The sequence below is a fragment of the Rhinolophus ferrumequinum genome, chromosome 10 (assembly GCF_004115265.2).
Source record: "Rhinolophus ferrumequinum isolate MPI-CBG mRhiFer1 chromosome 10, mRhiFer1_v1.p, whole genome shotgun sequence".
NCBI lineage: Eukaryota > Metazoa > Chordata > Mammalia > Chiroptera > Rhinolophidae > Rhinolophus > Rhinolophus ferrumequinum.
The window spans coordinates 49,880,994-49,904,853 of NC_046293.1; the positions used below are offsets into that span (position 1 = coordinate 49,880,994).

The 23,860-nt window shown below is 40.8% G+C and overlaps 2 protein-coding genes across 2 annotated transcripts; both read left to right on the plus strand.

Moving 5' to 3' along the window:
- Positions 1-208: 208 nt before the first annotated feature.
- On the plus strand, positions 209-23,518 carry TEX49 (testis expressed 49). The gene is made up of 4 exons (XM_033116695.1): positions 209-328; positions 20,480-20,602; positions 22,728-22,872; positions 23,335-23,518. Exons 1-4 carry the CDS (start codon positions 250-252, stop codon positions 23,381-23,383), a joined length of 396 nt encoding a protein of 131 aa, XP_032972586.1. The 5' UTR covers positions 209-249; the 3' UTR covers positions 23,384-23,518.
- LOC117028304 (U1 small nuclear ribonucleoprotein C-like) lies at positions 11,887-12,469 on the plus strand. Its single transcript, XM_033116694.1, has one exon. It carries the CDS (start codon positions 11,899-11,901, stop codon positions 12,358-12,360), a length of 462 nt encoding a protein of 153 aa, XP_032972585.1. The 5' UTR covers positions 11,887-11,898; the 3' UTR covers positions 12,361-12,469.
- Positions 23,519-23,860: the final 342 nt, after the last annotated feature.

Consider the following 23,860-nt stretch of genomic DNA (forward strand, 5'->3'; position numbering starts at 1 on the left):
TCTTCTGAAACTTAGAGTATAAAAGACAAGGGCAAGAAAAAGAGTAACTGGCACTTAATTCCTCCATTTTCCTGACGTTATTTAGCCCACTCCCACTCCATCTCTGCCATGAACCCATAAACGCTGTGCCTCCTTAGACAAAGGAAGTGTCAGTCATAGTAATTCTTCAGAACATCACCATGGTTACCAAACGCCACAGTCCAGTGCTCCAGCCTGGACATTCCAGGAGAGGACAGAAAAGGAGCTGAGATGGCCTTCTTCAACCTGTATCTATTGGGATATCAAAATTCCTTTCGACACAAGAAAAGAGACACAACTGAAGAAGCAAGTAAGAGTAATATAGAGTCAAGGGTTAGAAGGGCCACTTCTTAGCCATTTCTTTTCTACTTTGGGTTAGAGATTTATCCCCCAAGATTAACAATTAAAAGTATGGAGTAGGCAGAGTATCCATTCAGGTTCCCTCTCTTATCATTTAATATCCTTATTAAGATACCCAGTTTGTTCAATCAAATAAATGTATTCATTTGCTCACTTAACCAGCATTTGTTAAGTACCAACGATGTGCCAGGCTTTTTGTTGATGACTTGGGTTACAAAGATAGATAGGATAAGGCCTCTACCATAAAATGGCTAACTACCAGCTGAAGTATGCAAACAAAAAATTTGCAATATAGTGTATGGTTAAATTAAATATGGAATGCTATGCAACCAAAAAGGAAATACCTGAAACTATCAGATTTGAAATGAGAATAGGAGGATCCTTTAGAGACGACCTCACACATGAAATGCTCCCAGAACTGAGTGTTAAAGGATGATTGGAGTTTGCCAAGTAGATAAGAAAGTAATATAGCACAAAGGAATAGAAACTTGAGAGAGAGCCATATTAAGTGAACTCCCAAGTCCTTGAGTACAAATAAATGGTCAAGTAGATGGGTGCTGGAAAGCAGTCCTTGAATACTCGTGCTAGGCAGGGGCCAAGAAATTGAAGAATGCTGTTAGCTATGCTAAGCATTTTAACTTTATAGGGAGCCATTGAAGGATTTTTAGTTGGCGGTGTGTAATTATCAGGTCTGTCTTACATCCACAATGCCTAGCAGTACCTCACACAAAATCCAGGTTTCATAAATGTTTGGGGGATGAATAAGTAAATGATATTGAATGACTAAACAAAACAAGAACTTAGGGGAGGCGTTGTAGGATATGTGACAATTGATTAAAGTCTTAAAAAAATGAACTGTTTGAAAGCACAGAAATGGAGGAGAAAGGGTATTCTGGGCAGAATGAAGAATACATGTAAAGGAAATTAAGCATAGACAGGTACTAAAGCAAAAGTTATATTGGGGTGAGAGATGGGGGTGAGAAATGGGGTGGGAGAGAAAGCATACAGCACAAAGCTAAGACTGAAAGACTGTGTAGGCCTCCATTGGGCACTCTCTGTCCTCTTTGTAATTCCATCAAAGAAGTTCTGTTTTACATATCCAGCTTCCAAGTAAGACCTGTACAAAGGGTCCGACTGATGGACCCTAGGAATCCCTGAATAGCCTACAACAGCCCTTCCCACTTGGCCTCACTCATCTGGGTTCCAGCATTGTGCCATGAGGCCGCTATTGTCTCCAAATAAGGAACTCTTCACCCTCTCTCAGAGAAACACACTTGGCCTAACCCACAAATTTCCCTTGTTCCATCCAGGCCAGACCTCTCCTGGCTGCTCCAACCCTGCCTGCCCCTACTAAATGGGACTTCTCACCGTAAGAGAACTAAGCATCAAACCTGCTATTTTCCTGCCCAGTTAGTCACTTAAACACTGGGGGACAAGATTTGGTACCAGTCCAAAGAGCCTTGGGTCTCATTTCTGATTAATTTCTCTGTAGGCTAGGTAAAAGGAAAGACTTCACTTTATAAAAACTGGAGTCCCCTGTGGGATGACAGGGAAGTATCCTGATATCATCTGCTTACCCAAGTTGCTTTCATTCCAGTGGCAGAGTATCAAAGGCAGGAGGCTGGGCCAAACTGTTGGCCTAAAATAAGGTTAGAGGAAAGACTAAACATCAAATTTGCCACCCCTAATACCCTGCTTGCTTCCCCTACCCCTTTCCATTTTACACCCTCTGGTTACCTCTCAGGATTTGGACAGAGCAGGTCCACTTACTAAATTCTAATTAATCCCTAATTCTGTTGGCTCAAGCACTTAATAGCAACTATTTATTTAGTATGTACTATATTCAAGGCATTGTGCTGAGCACTTTACATGCATGATTCCACTTTACATGCATGATTCCACTTTACATGCATGATTCCACTTAATTCTCTCAACATTCCTGTGAGGTGGGTATTACTAGTCCCTTTTTACCAATCAGGAGATAGGCTCAAAGAGGTGAACTTATTTACCCAAAGTCATAGTGACAGAACCAGAATTTGATTCCAAATTGTCAAACACCTATGCCTGTGCTCATTTTTAAGCAGTTACTTATGGGGACAAATGACACAGGTCTTCTGCTGTGAGCAGGCCACTATACAAATGATTGCCTTTCTAGGAAAACCTATTAACCTCTAAATCCTGAAGTTCAAATGTCGGGTGGGCTTTACACAGAGTTATTCAATTCACTGTTCCCCAATAGGTGGTTTTCAAGATGGCCAGGCACCCACCATTCACTGGTGCTGAATGGTAACTTTTTGCTCAGCTAATGGCTAGAATTGTTGACTTGGGGACTCCTTTATGAAGTTGACACCTTGTAACCTTCTCCCATAATCCCTGGGCAACTTCCCAAGAGAGTTACAACACTGTACAACTTCACAGCAGTGTTCTGCAAGCACAGAAAAGAGTAACTGGGTAGGTGCCTTGTGATCTGTTTTTCCTCTCTCATACACACAGGCACGTGCATTACAGAATCATCATTGTGTGGTCCAACTGTTATATGCAGATACCAAAACAATAGGATTTATCTTCTCTCCTTAAAACTCAAACTTTGCTAGAGTTATTGGTTAAAACTCAATGCCAAGAGTTCAACCATATCTTATTTCTTCGAATAAAACTAGGAAGTTTCATTTCTGGGACAAGAGTTTAAGCAACTAGTTGCCACTGATCCCATCTTTCCGGGAGGCAATTTGAAGTAAAAAATTTGGCTATTGGACCCTGGAGTGTGGCTCACCTAATCAATACCCACAAACTCCTAACCACCAACTGGGGATCCCCAGTATAAACCTGACACTAGACATCAGGCCAGCAAGCTTGGATCAATTAATAACTGTTATATAATGAAAGTTGAATGTAATCACAGTAGAATCTCTCTTATCAGACAAATAGCTGGTTAGTTAATTTAAAGGAAGATTAAATTATAAATTGGGGAATCAAGAAAAGATACATACCTTATATGTTTCAGTTTCACTTAACATGTACATGTATAATGGTATATTCACCAATTTTTTTGATATACAGGTGTGCCAATTCCGTTTCTTTGAAAATGTGTCTACTGATGATTTTTTCCCCTCGATGCATCAAATAAGCAAATTTTTGTATGATTTTTCTCAAATCTTTTTAGTTATCTCCCTCACGTCTAATCAATAGGAATATTTAAAAGTTATCTTTCTACTTCTTTTTCAAACTAATATTAAATGTAAAGGATCGTGTCCAAAAGGCATATAATGAAAAATAAGTGTCCTGCTCCAGTCCTCTCACCTCCAACTCTCCAGAGACAATCATTTTCAACTATTTTAGTTGTTTCACTTGGTACTCACCTTCATACTTCTAAAGAAAATGTTTATATACATGTATTGATTTATCCATTTTCAGTTGTTATAGATTGCCTTCTTTTATGACAGTTGAGAATATAGCTTTCTTATGCCATACCCTGCACTTCCCCTCTCCCAGCCTAGTTTTTCAGGTATAGTTCTATCAGTTTTAGGTTTGTGGTAGGCGAAATTCTAAGAATGGCCCTCAATGAATCTTGCCCTCTTATAATCCCCTCCCCTCTGAGTGTGGGTGGAACTTCTGATGAACACTATGATGCATAGCACTCTAATGATTGTTACCTTATTTAGAGAAAGGGAGATTGTCCAAGTAAGCCTAATTTAACCACACAAGCCCTTTAAAAGCAGAGTGTTTTCTCCAACTAGTGGCAAAAGAGGAATTCAGAGATGAGAAGCATGAGCGGGATTTGATGCATCATTGCTGGCTTTGAAGAACAAGGGGGCCACTTGCCAAGGAATGTGGGTGGCATGTAGGAGCTGGGAGTAGCCTGGCTGACAGCCAGCAAGGCTTCAGTCCTATAACCACAAGAAACTGAATTCTGCCAACAAACTGAATGAGCCTGAAAATGCACTCTTCTGTAGAACCTCCATGTAAGACCCCAGCCCAGCCAACATCCTGATTTCAGCTTTGTGAGACTAAGCAGAGAACCCAGTCAAGCCTGCCCAGACTGCTGACTTACAGAATTATAAGATAATAAATGGATATTGTTATAAGCCACCAAATTTGTGGTCATTCAGCAATAGAACACTAATACAAGTTTAAATCAGTAGTCTTGCAGTCTTACAGATATGCAAAAATTGTTCACTACTACGCCAAATAATTTCACTGTGATAACTTTTCCTTTCTTGTTCAACTTTTTCTTTATCCCTAGAGTTAAGACTCACCACCATTTTTTCATTTACCTCGTTCTCCATGTAACTATTGTTATTTTTTTCCCCAAAGATACTTCAACAATTCTGTCAAATGCCCAGTGGATAATGTTTTTCCAATCACTCAAAACACAACAGATAATCTATCAACTCTACTTTTTTCCAAACCCACTCTAGTCTGGACTGTTCACTCTCTAAGCCTGATACTAGCTCTTGTCCTGGAACTTGCTTTTGCCTCTCTCCAAGGTTTTATTCCCTGTTTCCTGGAACTCATGTTTTCTTTCTTGGTTTACTCCCTCACTTTCCTGGAATATATCCTCAAATAGCTTTCTAAGAATGTGTAGGAAGTATATTTTTTGAGTCCAGAATGGTTTTATTTTACCCTCACACTTGTTTGTCAGTTTTCCGGATATGGAACTCTAGGTTGAAAATCATTTTCTGAGAATTTTGAAGGTACGTCTTTATTGGCTTCTGGCTTCCAGTTAGATTCCTTTGTGTAAGATTTATTTCACTCTGGAAGCTTTTTATTTTTTCTTCCCCTCCCCCCCCCCACTCTGGAAGCTTTTAATTTTCTTTTTGTTCCCTAGTGTTCTGAAATTTCATAATGATGGAACTTGCTATAGGTCTTTTTTCATTCATTGTGGTAGAAAATCCATGAGCTTTTTCAATCTGGAAATTTGTACCCTTCATTTCTGAGGAAATTTATTTTATTAGCTCTTTATTAATTTAATTTATTCTCTATTTTCTCTCTTCTCTCTTTTTTTTTTGGAACTTCCATTTGTCAGCTATAAAACCTCCTGAAATGTTCCTCTAACTTATTCATCTTTCTCTATATTTTCTTTGGGTTTTTAAATTTTCACTTTTTGGGAGATTCTTCAATTTTATCTTCCAACCTTCTGTGTTGATTATCTATTGCTGTGTAACAAATTACCCTAAAACACAGAGGCTTAAAACGACAAACATTTATTACCTCACAGTTTCTATGAATCGGATTCCAGGAGCAGTTTCGCGAGGTGGTTCTGGCTCAGGACTTCTCCTGTGGTTGCAGGCGGCATGCCAGCAAGGGCTGCAGTCATCCGGTGGCTGAAGGCCTCGGTTCCCCTCTAGCTGTTGACACAACACTTCAGTTTCTTACCACATGGGCCTTTCCATAAGGTGCCAGAGTGTTCTCACCTGGCGCTGACTTTCCTCAAAGCAAGTGATCTGAGAAAGAGAGAAGGAAGCCACAGTGCCTTTTTATGACCTAGTCTCAAAAGTAACTGTCACTTCTACTTTATTTGTTAGAAAAGAGTTACTAAATCCAGCACACACACAAGGGGAGGGAAATAAGCCCTACTTCTTGGAAGGAATAGCAAAGAAGTTGTGGACATATGTGAAAACCACCACACCTTTATATCAGAACATTTTATTTTGGTTACTGTATTTTTAATTTCCAATGCCATTTTTGGTCCTCTGCTTTCCTTTTCCATATTTTCTCTCTTTTTTTGTGTGTGTGGATATTATACTTTAAGTTCTGTTCTGTCCCCTACATTAGCTGTCTCCTCAGGGCCCTTTTTCCTCTGAGTTTATTTTGGTCTCTATTTTTCTCATTGATGATTAGCATTAAATAACTGGTGATCACTGGGTCTCCGTTATAACTTAAGAGGGAGCAACGAAAAAGCTGACTAGAAGCCTGTTGGGGGAGTTACCCACTGTAAGCTTCACTGGGAAGTAATTATACAATTCTTCCCTGGAGAAATTGTAGAGATCTGGATCTGGATCTCTACAATTTCTCCAGGGAAGAATTGTATAATTACTTCTCTGGGGGTTGGCTATATGCTTGTCTACTAGCATACTGGGACCAGGACAGGAGAAAGGGGGTATCAAGAGTCTCACCTTTGAGGACCTTGATAATCATCAGACTTTTAGTCCTGCACCATATGCCAGCCTTCTCAGTGAATCCTGTCCAGGAATGTGGGGCCTTTTGGATTCAGTTCCTCCAAAGAAGCCTCTCTTCTCCAGTTTCATTGCGATATAGTGGACGTATAACATTGTGTAAGTTTAAGGTGTAAAGCGTGTTGATTTCATACAATTACACTATACTGCAAACTGATTACAGCCATAGCCTTAGCTAATACCTCTACCACATCACATAATTACCATTTCTTTTTTGTGGTAAGAACATTTAAGATCCATTCTCTTAGCACCTTTCAAGTATATTATGCGGTATTATTGATTATAATCATTAGATCTCCAGCAATTATTCATCTTATAGCTGGATGTTTGTACCCTTTGGCCAACATCTTCCCATTCTCCCCAACTCCCAGCCCCTGGCAACCACCGTTCTACTTTCTGTTTATATGAGTTCAGCTTTTTTAGATTCCACTTATAAGTGGGATCATACAGAATTGTCTTACTCTGCCTTAATTTTTCTCACTTAGCATAATGCCCTCAAGGTCCATCCATGTTGTTGCAAATGGCAAGATTTCCTTCTTTATCATGGCCGAATAATATCCCACTGTGTATGTGTGTATACATATACCACATCTTCTTTGTCTATTCATCCATGACAGACAATTAGGTTTCCATATCTTAGTGATTGTGAATAATGCTGCAATGAACATGTGAGTGAAGATATCTCTTTGAGATCCTGTTTTCATTTCCTTTTGATGGATACCCAGAAGCGGGACTTCTGGACAGAGAAATCTTTCATCTCCTTGTTGGGACAGGGTGGTTTGCCTGGTTGTGCCACATGCTCCGTAGACAATTTTCAGTGACCACCTTCCTATTCTCAGACCTATTCTTTACTCCCACCTTCTGTGGTACCTGTGACATTCTAAGCTTCTCAGGTCAATTAACTCAATTCTAGATGTATCCTCCACTTCAGAAACTTAAATTAGAACTTTTCCATTTTGATAGGTTACCACCCCTCTATCCACTTCCCACTTTCCAAAAGATATTTCCACTGAAATATATCTGCTGTTGCATCCTTGCTCTTTTTGCCCTTAGTTAATGCTACTATTCCACCATTGTTATTTTGATGTCATTTAGCAAATTTAGGGAATTTGTTTAGGAAATAAGTTTATATGATCAATTAATTATTTTAAAAACTTTTCTGGTAATATAATTGTAAAATTATAGAAAAGTTGTAAGACTAGTACAAAGATATTCCCTATACGCTCTACCCAAATTAGTCAATTATTGATATTTGGCCACATTTGCTTTCCTTCTGTCTGTCTCTCTCTCTCTCTCTCTCTCTCTGTGTCTCTATCTCTGTCTCTCTCTATATATATTTTTTCTCAACTACTTGAGAATAAATTGCTTCTTATTATATCCGATTATATTTTAGTTTGTATTTCCTAAGAATAAGAACATTTCCTTAGATAACAACCCACAATATAGGTATCAAACTCAGCACATTTTAACACCAATACAATAGTTATCTAATTAGCTATAGTCTATATTCCAGTTTTGTTAATTGTCCCATTAATGTCCTTTACAGCAAAAATTTTCCTTCCAGGATGCAATTAAAGATCAAGCATCGTTTTTACGTAGCATGCCTCTTTAGTCACTTTTAATCTGGAACAATTCCTCTGCCTTCCTTTGTGTTTTATGACACTGACATCTTAATAGTATGGGCAAGACATTTTGTAGAATCTTCCTTAATTTGGATTTGTCTGAGGTTTCTCATGTTTAGATTAGGTTTAAATATTTTTGTAAGAAATAAGCAATATTATGTCTTCAGTACATCACATCAGGAGGCTCATGACGACATTTTATCCAATTATTGGTGATATTAACTTTGAGCATTTGATGAAGGTGGCGTTTGCCAGTCTTCTCCACTGTCAAGTTACTGTTTTTGTTTTGTAATTAGTAATAATTTCCAGGAAAATACTTTGAAAAAATGTAAATACGCTATTCTTCTTATACCCACTAGTTTTAGCATCTATTGATGGGTCTGCATGAATCAGTTATTTCTATAATAGTTGCAAAATGGTGACTTTCTAACATCCATTTTTAACTTAAAGTTTACAGTAATTTTTAAAGATTTATTGAAATTTTCCATAATATTTAACTGAGTTTTTATAAAAATCACTGTTCTTTTTTTGTGTTTTTAACACATATTCCATTAGTTTAAATATTATTTCATTAAAGTACAAAATTGCATTCAAAAAGTAAAACCAGCATAAATTATTTGGAGAAGAAAAACAACTGGCTCTTGGTAAGCATATGATTCAACTTGCGCAAGCAGAAGTATGCAGGTATGCTACAGAGTAGCTCTCCACTGCAACTGGAGTATTGCAGGCATCTGTTAATATTTCACAGCAAATGGAGAACATGAATCAATCCAGCAAACCTATTAAATGGAGCTTCTGTAGGAGAGTTTCTACTGCAAATAATATTGAGCTATTCATATTTAATGTTCTAAAATACATCAAGAAACTAGAGCATCTTAAAGAATTATTAATAAAAACTTAGATATACTTGCCCTTGACCAAGCTGGAGATTCCTGAATGTTTGCCAAATTTAATATGTGAATTAGGATGCAGGAGAGGGATAAATGTGAGATCACTTTCTAGACGCAATTTAGACTCTCATAATGCCTTGTGCTGAAATATCACCCAAGGATAATGGTACCTGGCAGAAATTGAAAAGATATCCTAAAAGTCATATGGAAATGTACAGGACCCAGAATAACCAAAGCAATCTTGAAGAATAACATTGTTGAAAGACACACTTCCCAATTTCAAATCTTCTACAAAGTACAGTAATCAAGATAGTATGCTACTGGTTATAGATCAATGGAATAGAATTGAGAATCCAAAAATAAATTCTTACATCTATGGTCAATTAATTTTCAACAAGAGTACCAAGACAATTCAATGGGAAAAGAACAGTCTTTTCAACAAATAGTACTGCATAAACTGGATATTGACATGCAAAAGAATGAAACTGGACCTCACCTTACACCATATACAAAAATTAACTCAAAATCATAGACATAAATGTAAGAGCTAAAACTTTAAAACTCTTAGAAGAAAAAATGTAATAACTTTGGATTAGGCAATGGTTTCTAAGATATGACACAAAAAGCATAAGCAACAGACTGAAAGCTAGATGGATTTCATCAAAATTAAAAAAGTTTTTTTAATGTTTAGATTATAAAACAGATTTAAAATAAATATGTATAAACTCTTATTAAATCAATAATCATAAGAGAAAATTAAAGTTGTTAAACAGTTGCATGAAACAAGGCTGTGGGCCCAGATAATTTTGATAGGAAATTTTTTCAAAAACTTCAGACACAGATAATTCCACTCTTAAAACCACAGAAAACAATGAAAATAATTGATTAATTTTATAAAACTTACACAAAACTGATAAAATGACAAAACAATACAGAATATAGTACAAAAGAGGAACCTACAGACCAATGTAAATATAAATGGACAAATCCTACCAGCAGGTCAGATTTAAGAATATATTAAAGACAATCATCTACCATCAAGTACGTTTATTCCAGGAATACAATGATGACAATATTAGGGAATAGATTAATAAAATATATCACATCTATATGTCAAATTAAAAAGATACATACATGGGCAGCCGGTTGGCTCAGTGGTTAGAGCGCAGTGCTCATAACACCAAGGTCGCCAGTTCAATTCCCACATGGACCAGTGAGCTGCGCCCTGCACAGCTAGATTGAAAACAATGACTTGACATGGAGCTGATGGGTCCTGGAAAAACACACTGTTCTCCAATATTCCCCAATAAGGAAAAAACAAAAAGATACATACAGCTCTCTCACTAGAAATTGAAAAGGCATTTGATAGTTTTAAAAAAACACTTTGTAAAATAAAAGGATATTCCTTACCATAATAAAGACCTCCCATCTCATATCATACACAAAAATAAATTCCAGATGGATTAAAAAGCTAAGCATATAAAACAAAACTACAGAAATATTAGAGGAAAATATAGAATATTTTTACAATCAGGGTGGCTTTGGATAACTTTCCCTAAAGAACATAAAGCCCAGAAGTCTAATAGAAAAGATTGACAATGTTTACTAAGTGAAAAATTATAAATTGTATATCAGAAGACATCATAAAGTTAAAAGGCAAGATACTGAGAGAAAATATTTGCCACATATAGATGTGTGTATGTGTTTAAACACACACATATACAGAGGGTGCCAAAAATTGTATACACATTTTAAGAAAGAAAAACTGTATTAAAATTGTACTACAATGAATGACGCTGGCATTCATTTGATTAACGCCATCTTTTGAGCAAATGTCATACAACACATTGCTACCGTAATTCAACTTCTAAAAGTAATATGTAGATAACATCTCTTAAAATGTGTACATTTTTTGCACCCTCTGTATATATTCATATGTATAATTCATATATATAATCAGAATATATAAAAAGCTCCTAAATAAGACACTAATCCAGACTCCCCTCCTCATCCAATATCAGATGTTTATTTATTGGGAACCGATTGTGACAGGCACAGAGTTAGACACTGGAAATACAACAGTGATTAACAGAAAATAAATAAACAAGATATTCACAGATTGCATTGTAATAAGTGCTGGGAAGGAAATAAGGGGGCAAGACAATAAATCAGAAGTTACAAATTGCTGGCCAGAGGGCTAGATACAGCCTGCAGAGTGCTTTTTTAAAATTTTGGGCCAATATTTAAAAATCAGAATATTTTTTATGTAACACCCACACTTTTGACTTCTCTTTAAAAATTAGAACTGACCACACTGGCCCTAAATACCCAGAGGACCACAAACAGCCAGAACAAAGTAGCAGTTGCCTCTTTAGGAGGGACAGCTTTCTTACTCAGTTTGCTTTACTCATTATCATCTTCCTGGCTCTTATTGGCAACTGAGTTTGCCGATCACCATGATGGAGAGCAACTTGGGAAGGCCCACTTTAGACAGAGTGATCAAAGAGGTAATATTTGAGCAACACCCTGAAGAATGAGAACAAGCCAGCCATGTGTCGCACTGAGGCAAGAGCTTCACCTTCATAAGAGCAAATTTCAAAATCTAGAAGCAGTTCAAGGCCAAAACTATAGCGAATCACCTCTACCTCCCCTTTTGATCACAGGCTGCTTCCGCTGCATCCCAACCAGAAGCCTATAATTCATCTCCCACTTGTGACAAGCCATTTAATTGTGCACACCCAAAATATCTATGTACTCTGCCCATCATCTGTGACCTCATAACAAAAAGAACCTTAAAACAGGCGGAATCGAGTGGCTAACGTCTTGCGCAGCAACATGCCTAAGTTTTATTGTGACTACTGCGATACATATCTCACTCATGACTCTCCATCTGTGAGAAAGACACACTGCAGTGGTAGGAAACACAAAGAGAATGTGAAAGACTACTATCAGAAATGGATGGAAGAGCAGGCTCAGAGTCTGATTGACAAAACAACCGCAGCATTTCAGCAAGGAAAGATACCTCCTACTCCACTCTCTGCTCCTCCTCCTGCGGGGGCAATGATCCCACCTCCCCCCAGCCTCCGTATGATGCCAGCACCCCACATGGGGGGCCCTCCCATGATGCCAATGATGGGCCCGCCTCCTCCTGGGATGATGCCTGTGGGACCTGCTCCTGGAATGAGGCCGCCCATGGGAGGCCACATGCCAATGATGCCAGGGCCCCCCATGATGAGACCTCCCGCCCGTCCCATGATGGTACCCACCCGGCCAGGAATGACTCGACCAGACAGATAAGGGAAGAGGGGAGCCTCTTTCTAACAGTTCTATATAACTTGTTCTATTTCGCCAGGAGATCATGGTGCTGGGACTCTGGGTGTTTCCAAACAGCATGACAAGGAATACTCACCCCCCTTTCCTATCAAAGAGAATAGTTTTGGAGGGTGTAGTGGGACAGGGAAAGCAATTTTCATTTGTATTGTGAAATGTGAAAATAAAATTGTCAACTTTTAGTTAAAAAAAAAAGAACCTTAAAACAATATGTCTGATTCTACCTTTTCCACAAAGACATTCAGGCAACTTGGTTACCCTCTGCCAAGTTTGTCTTCAACCACGTCATTCAGACTTCCACCTGAAAATTCCATTCAACAGGAATGAGGAACATAATGGGGAATTTGTCTCCTACCTTTTTATTACTTCAGAACTGGTTTGGGAAATTCACAAGGAAGGTGGGAAGATTATGGATAAAAGACAGCATTCTATTTGGCTCCTAGCAAGCCACATCCACCTTGCTTACCCCAGTCTTCCTAATCCCAATTTCTATATTTATTAATTCAAGGAACCCACAGTTCCTGACTCTATGTTCACCCTTAGTTCCACAGCCCAAATGATCTTGCAAGACTCTTATTTGTAATCCATGCTTATCTTCAGAATGATGCTTGGTCCCGTTCTCTTTCTGGCTGGTTTCACCTTGTTAACACATTCACTCAAGTGATTTGACCCTTTTCTGTCTACAGCACTGGCACTTCCACCTGTTCTCCATGCTCACATCAAGCACACTCTTACCTGGCCCCTCAGCTAAAGCTTTACCAGCAACCATAAAATGAACCCGTTAATATTAACACTTTTCATTATTAACACTCTTACTATAATGATATGTTTAAGTCATTTACAATTTTTCTTTGAAGGAAGATAAGGGTTTTTTTTCTTCTTCTAGTAGGTGTGAGTGTATTAACATTCGATTCAAAAAAGCCCACTCAAGCTTTCCTTATTATAGTCATAATGAAAACTCACAGAGGTGAGTCAGCACATGTAACCAAATATTCTGCCATTCCCGCCTCCTTCCTTTCTTTTTCCCCTGATAAAGAACCAAAATAGAAAAACCAAAATAGGAGAACTGGGGTGTAGGGAGCGTACTCTCTCTGGTCTATGCTCGACTTCAGAAACTCAGTTTTATCAGGTACCCAAAGTTGTTCGGATTCAGGGGCTAAATCACACTAAGCAAATGCAGAATGCCTCAGTTTCCTCACCTGTCAATGGAGATAATAATGCCTTTCTTATCAATGTGTTGTGGAGATTAAATAAAGTAATGTATGTAATACACCTATAAGCTAGCACATAAAACTGTACAACAGATGATTGGAGGAAAAGTTATAAACCATAATATATAAGTTACTATTTACATGTGGAATATATACCTTTCCTATGACTGGAATATCTTTGTCCAATTCTCAAGACAACTTTCCAGGATAAACCTGGAAAGCAATATTTTTAACCATAAGATTCCTTGAGAAGCAAACTATGCTGGCTGGCTTCAAAGGATATTTCATCCAGGCCCTGAAGAGCCTGGTGACTACAGCTGCCCACAGAAGAGCACCCGTGACCAGCGCTCAGAACTCTCATGTCCACCGATGAGTAGATTTGCTGCCCATCCCAGATTCACCCTTCCAGATCTAACATGGGTGGCCCCTGCAGGTTCAGCCCAGCTTCCAGAGTTTGTTCACCTTATGCCCTGGTCTCTTGAGTACCTAAGCTTTCCCTTCTCTATCCTGCCCAGGGGAGCATGGCTCTCTATCTGTCCTTTCTTTTGCTGAATCTCTCACCACCTGCTTTGAACCCTGCTTTCCCATCTACTCTCAGCTTCTTACCTGGACACTTCCCTTGCTCCAGGAGTGTTTTAGTGCTGATTTCAGACAAATTCCTGCTTATCTGGCCCTTTCCTGAGACAACTCCCTCACCTGGTTATATGAAAACCTCAGGTCAAACCAGACTGCATCATAATGCTCAGGACCTTGCTCACTGACAGGAGTTTCAGAGGGGAATTTGGAGGGGAGGGGGCAGGAAAGATTGTGCTTGTTCTTGTCTTAAGACAAGTGACTGCCAGATTCTCCAGCAACTGCCCTCTAGCCACAGACACAATGACCTCCAAGCTCTGCACATCCAAAGGGTCTCATGCCATCTCCCTCCACTGCTGCCTTTATTATTCCTCTTCCCAGAGGCATTCACTAACTAGCCCTCAGAGTTATTCTCACTTCCACACTGCAAATGAATCTCTTCAAAGAAAAAGTCTCAAGTCTTTATACAAAGTGAGCACATCTTACGTTCATTATCGTTTTCTGGATCATGTTAGAGGATGTAATAGATGGTTTTCCCCACCCTGGCTGGAATGTCCTCTGCCTGATCACTAGGTGTCCCAACCTCTCTGAGCTGCCTGTTGACGGTGACTCACTCACCTGTTAGAAGACAGCCAGGAATGCCATCCTTAGGCTCCAGCAGAGGGCACTGTGGTCCTGGCTTTTCAAACAGGAGCAGGAATTCAGCCAAGCATGAATTGGCCAAAGCCTCTGAGACTCTATGCCTTTCCAAATGGATAGAACTACTGTAGTTATAAAAATGTATCTTAGAAACCCATATGTCGTATAGATACTACGGACCACCGTCCCCCAGGCACCTAAAACTAGAGGGGAGAAGGTACTTAAGCTACTCATAGCTACAATCCTCCAAAGCCTAGGGAAAGGGCACCTCCAAAGTGGGGTGACTGTACTGCAGCAGACAGGCCATTTTTCCCACAGGGCTCAGCCTCTCCCCACTGGTCTTCCCCGCTGGGACTGGTCCAATCCATTGCACAGGGCCCACCAGGTTCCAGTCCTCTCTGCTCCCCCGATGCTGGCCTAGGAAATGACATCCCACATTTCAGTGGAACTCAGGGAGACAGGATTCTTCTGCCTGTAGATTACGGTAAAGATATCATGTCCCCCACCCAACTCAAGTCTGATCTAGAGTGAGCAGACACACTTGACAGAAGCCCCATTGAGCTGTAACAAGGGAGCCCATCAAGAGGCTAGTCCAGGGCCAGCCCGGTGGCTCTTGGTGGTTAGAGCTCCATGCTCCTAACTGCGAAGCCTGCAGGTTCAATTCCCACATGGGCCACTGGGCTCTCAGCCACAAGGTTGCCAGTTCAATTCCTCGACTCCCACAAGGGATGGTGGGCTGCGCCCCCTGCAACTAGCAACAGCAACTGGACCTGGAGCTGAGCTGCGCCCTCCACAACTAAGATTGAAAGGACAACAACTTGACTTGGAAAAAAGTCCTGGAAGTACACACTGTTCCCCAATAAAGTCCTGTTCCCCTTCCCCAATAAAATCTTTAAAAAAAAAAAAAATAGAGGCTAGTCCATGTTTTCTCTTAGTCTTTGGTCTCTCCTGGATGTTCTGATTAGATTATTTCAAGAGCCAGTCTGGTGTGATGGTTAACAGCATAGGCTCTGGAGCCAAACTGCTTGGGTTAAACTCATGTCTGCCACATGCTAGTTATGTGACATTGGGAAAATTACTAAATTTCTCTGGGTCTCTGTTTCCCCATATTTAAAATAAGATAATCATAGTACCTACCTTTCATAGTTGTGCCAAGCTCATCCACTAAGTATTAGCTCTTTTCACTGTAGTTATCTCCAGAAGATCCATGAAGTCCATTCCACGTCCTCCGTTATCTCATGCCCCATCTGCTTTCCCTGTGTTCAGGGTCCTGAACAAGTGCACCACTTTGAGGAAGAACTGTTTGGAATGGAGGTGAAGAAACTCCCCCAAATGTGAAATGTGCCCTGAGGATTGGGCTCATGCACCTGTCCACTTCCTCCCAAAGCTCTGGCAATTTCTTTGTATCAAGGAAGGCAATAAGTGCAAGACAGCCTTCCAAACACATGTCAGCCAATTTCAATCCATCTTAAGGCCCCAGCCAATCAAAAGGGATCAATGCCCAGCATTGGGTATGACCTCCTAGACAGGAGTCATTTTTTTATGTATGATATCACAACATTTCTCTAAGCTGATCTTGTATGATTTTCTTGTCAAGGTGGTATTACTCTGCTAGCAGTGACACCAAGTTCAAGACAACTGCAAATAACTTGTGTTAGGTATCATCACCACTATGTACTAAGCATCTGGAACAGGCAGGCAAGTACCCTAACCTGGCAGTCAGAATTCTGGGAGCCACTGAAGCATATGCATTCTAAAAATTCTTCAACCTGAAAATATTGTGGCCTATCAGCCCCAGTTCCAACTAAGACACAATGGGCAAATTTGGGATGACGTAGCGGCCCTGGGAAGACTATAATATCGAGAAATCTGCAACATTAATTTGAATAAGTTTAAGATCCACCTAAGTACTTTTGCACCATCCCAGATGTTCTTCACGGTCCATTCAAAGCATTAAATGGAACTATGGCAACTCCCAATTTATGGCCCAATTCTAGAAGAAGCTGTCCAGGGCACTTCATATCTATTTACCCCCTAAAACCAGATGGAGCATGGTATTAACTGGGCAAATGAAGAACCTCTGTTGTACCATCCAGCAACAAAACAATGGATTCTACTCCTTTGCCACAGCTCATTACATCCCTCTACCCAAAACATGCCCTTCCACAGAGGCTGTGGCATGATTCTTACCTACTTCCTCACCACCCATCACTTCAGGTAGCTTTCAAACCAGAAAGTTTGGGAAAGCTATGGTTACCAAAAATGTCTTCCAGCTTGCCAAAAACTGATGTAAGGAGTATGCTAACCGGTGCTTGATTCAGGAGGAAGCCTCCTAGTGGGTGATACTGTCCAGCCACCTCCAAGCAAACAGCAACCATCCATATGGGAAGCTAGGAACCTGCTACTTAGAAACTGTGAAAATAGAGAAGATCGTCTGGCTGTACCCTTAAGGACAATCAGTCTGAGCCTCACGACCAGATAACGAGCTCCCACTGTCACCTGCACTCAGACCAATAATTCTTCACAATCCAGATCCCACTGCCCACTAGGAATATGCGTCTGCTTTCTCCTCGGTCTACATCTACTTGACCACGAACGCTCTGCCACCCCCTATTTGCCCAAAGTCAAACAACTGAACTCAAATGACCCTGCCTCCAGGAACTAGCCGATCTCATTGCTGCAACCTGTGCTGAAGTACAGATCAGCCCCCTTGCTCCAGCCAGGCTTCCAGAACTCTATACTCTGTTGCCTCTCCAAGTCCTCAACTGTCTGGAGAGGGAAAGGATTCAAAGAGTGCCTCCTCACATGGCAGGGTCACTATCTCAGAGAATATTAAAGAAGATTTCCATTGGAGTGCAAAATGGAGGGAGGAGGGACAGAGATGGTGAATGAGTGGGACCCAGCCAGGAAGAAAGGGAAAAGCTGGAGCTGAGGAAGAACTCCAGAAAAGAAGTGGCAGCTTCACCCTCCATCAGAGGTGAGGCAGTGATCACAACCATTTCCAGAGAGAACAGCCAACTTTCATCTAGTTCCTGACCGCTCAGGATTTGGTGATACAAGCCAAATCCTATTTAAGCAGAATATGAATTGCTTTAAAGAATATTGGTGGGATTACACCAAACAAAAAAGCCTCTGCATAGCAAATGAACAACAAAATGAAAAGACAACCTACAGATGGGAGAAAATATTTGCAAGCCATGTATTTGATAAAGGGTTAATGTTCAAAATGTATAAGAAGACCTCTTATAACTCAATAGCAAAAAAAAAATTTTTTTTGATTAAAAAATAGGCGAAGGAACTGGAAGACATTTCTCCAAAGAAAACACACAAATGGCCAACAGACATATGAAAAGATGCTCAACAGCACTAATCACCAGGGAAATGCAAATTCAAACCACAAGGAGACATCGCCTCACACGTTAAAGTGGCTATTATCAAAAACAAAACAAAACAAAGCAAAACATAACAAGGGTTGGTTGGTGAAGATGTGGAGAAAAGGGAACTCTTGTACACTGTCGGTGGGAATGTAAATTGGTGCAGCCACTATGGAAAACGGTATGGAAGTGTCTCCAAACATTAAAAACAGAACTTCCTTATGATCCAGCAATTCCATTTCTGTGTATATACTCAAAGGAATTGAAATCAGTATCTCAAATTGATATCTGTACTTCCATGTGCATTGCAGCATCATTCTCAATAACCAAGATACAGAAGCAACATGAACAACCATGACACCATGACTGGATAAAGAAAATGTGGTATATGTATACAGTGGAACATTATTCAGCTTTAAAAAAAAAAAAAGGAAATCCTACCATTTGCAACATGAACCTGAAGACATTATGCTACGTGAAATAAGCCAGACACAGAAAGACAAATACTACATGATACCACTTATATGAGGAACCAAATATAACCAAACTCATAGAAGCAGAGAATAGAATGCCGGTGGCCGGAGGCTTGGCGGGAGGGGGTAACAGGGAGGTATTAGTCAAAAGGTACAGGTTTCAGATGAATAAGTCCTGGGGATCTACCGTACAGCGTCGAGCCTATAGTTAATACTGTATTATATACTTATAGATTTATAGATTTGCTAAGAGGTTAAATCTTATGTTAAATGTTCTTATCACAAAATAACTAATAGTAACAATAAATAAAGAGGATGGGGTGAAATCTTTGGAAGGGATGGCTATGTTTATGGCATAGATTATGGTGATGGTTTCACAGGTGTGTACTTATCTCCAAACTCATTAAGTTGTATAGTATATTAAATATGTACAACTTTTTATATGTTAGTTATACAATAGTTTTGAAAACTATTGGGAAGCACATAAAAGCTGTAGAGAGAACAGAGAACCAAGCTTGGTGGACAGTAACCAGAAACAATGTTCAGAACCATGCCACAGACCTGGCTGGCATGCAACATGCGCTGCTGTGGTGGGCAGTGCTCGCACCAAGACGCTGGGCCCGGGGTGCTGCTACCAGAAACAAGTGCATCTTCACTGCTGCAACTTCCCATCAGCAGAAAAAGGCTTTACATGTCCCTGCTTCTTTGCAACCTCATCTTTGACTCAAAATCTGGAGCCGATGTATTGATTGGCATACCCAAAACTCTTTGCCCATGGCCTGGCTGCAAGAGAGGCTGAGTATCTTGGTCTGTTTGGGCTGCCAGAACAAATACCACAGACTGGGAGGCTTATAAACAACAGAGACGTATTTCTCACAGTTCTGGAGGCTGAAACCCAAGATCAGGATGCCAGCATGGTTAGGTGAGGGCCCTCCACCAGGTCACAGATTTCTCTTTATGGCAGAAGGGGCAAGGGAGCTCTCTCAGGCTTCTTTTGTACGGGCACTAATCCCATTCATGAGGGCTTTGCCCTCATGACCTAATCACCTCCCAAAGTCCCCACCTCCAAACACCATCACCTTGGTCATTAAGTTTTCAGCATGAATTTTGGGGAGGACACAAACATTCCGACCACAGCACTGGGTAAGGAAGATCTGCCTTAGCCTAGTGATTTATAGGTTTTGCCTCAGAGGGGATTCCCAAACGCTCATAAGAATACTAGGTCTACACTGTACTGCTTAGCTCCACCCACCCGACCCTACCTTAGCCCCATCCCGACTCTCCGCACTTTACCTAGCATAATCAGGCTCCAAATCAATAGCAAGCTCTGAGACCTCTCTAATGCGTCTAACACTTGCTATCTTGCTGCCTGAAACGCTCTCCCTGGTACTACCATGTCCCACAAACTCCTTCTCATCCTCCAAGACTTAGCTCAAACGTAACTTCCCCTATTAGACCAATTAATGCTCTGCAAATGTGCCAATCCCAGGAAAGGAGTGTCCATCCATATAAGGAGCCTTTTCCACCTGCACTCATCCTATCTGTCAATATCTTGATTCCAGTAGGCCACACAAAATCCAGGAGTCAGGGAGGAGCAAGAGAGTGGTGAAGGACATCTCATCCTCACTGGGTTCTCCCTCCCGCCCTCTGTCATGGGCATTGTGATCTGACCCCTGAGATCCCAAGAATCGAGAATCAGATGTGAGTGGCTAAGAGAGATCCCTGTCACGTTCTTGGTTAGCATGGAGAATAGAGACTCAGAGAATCAAACAGCCCCATTTGCCAAGTACTTAGAGAAAGTCCGCTCTCGTTTCAGACCAGAAGGAACTGGTGCCCACTAGGCTTCCCCCGATTACCTTAGAAGATGGGAATTATTCCGTGCACCAGAATAGCCATCAAAGGTACCATGAAGCTGTACGGAAGGTGTTGTTAAAGACATGTAAGTATCCTGGAGTGGGCACCTTGCTAGGGGCAAAGTAGATATGTCTGAGTTCCTAAAGAACGGCTGGGATGAGGTGGGGCATGGTTATAGGGCAGGAAATAAAAGCCAAGAAGGGACTGAGAAGATAAGGGACAAAGTGGACCTGGGTGGTGGAGTGAACAAGATAAAATAAAAATTGAATCAGACATGGAAGCAGAAGATTAGGTTTGAGTCCTAGTTCTGCCTCTTTTAAATGTCTCACATAGAGTGGTCACTTACCTTTATTAACCTGCTTTCTCATTAATTACAAAACAAAACAAGAAACAGAAAATGCCTGCTTTACCAATCTTACAGAATTGCTGTGAGGATCAAACCAAAAATGAGACAATTTAGGAAAATACTTGTGTATTATTCTGTGCTATGCGTGTGAGGAGTTATGGTAAGACTGAGCACTAGCTTTGGAATTTGAACTGAGGTTAAACTCCAAACAAGTTGTGTGACCTTGGGCAAGTTCCTTTAACCATTTAACTTCTCTGGACCATCTAAAAATGGAAATAATACTCTAGCATTGTGCAAAAGTTAGAGAAACTTTAAAAAGTATCTAGGACAAACTATGAATACATGCGATAACTTGTAGGAATTTCCAGGGAATAATGCTATACAAAGAAAGCCAATCCCAAAAAGATCACATTCTGTATGATGCCATTTATATAACATTCTTTTTTTTCTTTTTCTTTAATTTATTGGGGTGACAATTGTTAGTAAAATTATATAGATTTCAGGTGCACAATTCTGTATTACATCATCTATAAATCCCATTGTGTGTTCACCACCCAGAGTCAGTTCTCCTTCCATCACCATATATTTGATTACATAACATTCTTAAAATGACAAAATTATACAGAACAGATTGATTACCAAGGGCAGGCCGGGGGCTCAGGGTATGGGTATAAAAGGGCAACTCCAGCATCCTGTAGTGATGGAACTGTTCTATAAGAACCTGTTAATAACATGGCTATAATGGTTGTAACATGGAACTGTAGTTTTGTAAGGTGTTACCATTGGGGATACATGGGTGAAGGGTACACAGAACCTCTGTGTATCATTTCTTACGACTGTACGTGAATCTATAGTTATCACAAAATTAAAGTTTAATTAAAAAAAACTACGATGCTTTCAGAAATTAAAGACATAAGCATGAAGGAGTATCTAAGAGTTATTTCTAATAGCAAAGCTTTTAAAAGATTGTCAATTAATAGGAAAATAAGTCAAAATGTAACGTCTACTCAATGATATATTATGGATTTTTTTTTAAATAATGATTACAAAGACTATATAACCAGACTATTAGGATATAACTCTAAGTTTTCAAAATATACAAGTTTTATACACTGGTGTAATTAGATTCATCCAAATAGATTTATCCAAATAAAGAGTGAAAATACAAAGAAAAAAACACATCTAAACAGGTCTGACATTATTTCAAAATTTTAAGCACACCTAATACATTTAGAACATGATTGGCATTTGATAAATGATATCTATTAGCAGTATGTAAACTTGAGCTGATAGCATTGCTAAATTTCAGAGATTTACCTGGTATGAACAAAGGAAGGAACTACTTCAGAAAGGAGGGAAGAGAATGAGGATGGTTAAGCCCCAGGGGCGGGGGAGGAAATGAACGTGTGGACCCATCTTGTATATTTCCCCAGTGGGTTGACCACTTGTTTTTCCACTGTTCTAGCACTTGGGGAAAGCTCTCTTAGAGATGGGCTTAGTAGCCTTAGGAGGAAGAGCCAAGACTGATTCAACTGACCATGAAGGGTGTGAAATGCTGGAATCCGGAAATAAAGCTGGGTGTGGTGACCAAATTCCTAGGAATTCCCAGCACCTGGTCAGGCCCAGTTGCTACCGTGTTTCCCTGAAAATAAAACGGGGTCTTATATTAATTTTTGCTCCAAAAGACGCATTAGGGCTTATGTTCAGGGGATATCATCCTGAAAAAATCATGCTAGGGCTTATTTTCCGGTTAGGTCTTATTTTCCGGGAAACTCGGTAGGTTGGGCTTGTGCTGCCCTGAGGCACAAAAGGGAGCAGAGAACTCAAAGAAATTGGCTAACCTGCCCTTCCCCAAACCATTCAGTCCCCAATCAGGTCTTCAGAGTCCCCTTGACTGAAGCTCAGAACGTCAGCTTCTGGAGGTCCCACGATCCAGGAGTGCGCCCAGAGGAAACCATGCCATGGATCCGCAGCCCTCGCCACTGCCTCATTAAAAGCCCGATGACCAGGTTAGGCTGGGAGGAGTGAGGTGGGGAGACCAAGGGAAGTACTCCCCCACCCCCCTCCCTTAAACCCTCAGAGACCATTTCACTCTACTCAGAATTAGGGAATGGAAGAGGTGGTTTTGGTCTTACCAGGGAAAGCTGGCCCCAGAATCTGGGCAGTGGTGGCATCAAAGGAGTTAAAGATTTGTGTGTGTTTGTGTTTCGCCTTATGGACGTGACTTCTGAGCAGCACAAGAGTTGCCAGCATTCCTGTGGGAGTCCTGTGCTCCCTCCATCGCTGCCTCCCCACCCCTCCAGCCACCATCCATTGGCAGCAGGCCTACTTGCCATCACTACCCCTGCCCATTCTTCCCTGCGGCAGTCTTGGGAGCTTTGTTTAAGGGCCCCCCCACCACTACCCCCTACCCCCACCCCCCCATACACATTCCAGCCTGGCCTGGCTGAATCTGAGACCCTCTTTTCCAGGTTTATGGATCACTCTATTCTCAATGATAGAAACTTCAGTCTGTATTGAACAGGATGTTTGCAGAATGACAAGAGGGGCTGTGGAAGGAGGGCAAAGGAGGGGAAGAGGAAGGAGGCATCCTGGTTCTGACGGCTGACCAATGGGAGGAGGGCATCAAGAAAGCAAAGTAAACAGATTGGACTAGAAGTCACTTGTATGCACTGAAAGGAGGGGGAGGGAAATCGTCCCAATGCCCAGATTCCTATGAGATCAGGTGGGTGAGCGAGTCTCGAAAGAGCCAGAACTTGGTGTTTGGTTTGGGAGGGGCCAGGACACTGGAATAACCATCACAGTAGGTCCTGCCTTCATCTGAGGAAGGGGTTTGAGTAACATATCTGGAAAGACACACTGGTCCTCATGGTGCTGAACGGCCCAGAGTAGTCATGCTGTCTGAAGACAGTGCAGCTTCCCCTTGACAGGGAGAAAACCAGGGGAAGCCCTCTGCCCACAGACGAGAGGTCTACAGAGCCTGCGGCGTGGGCAGGA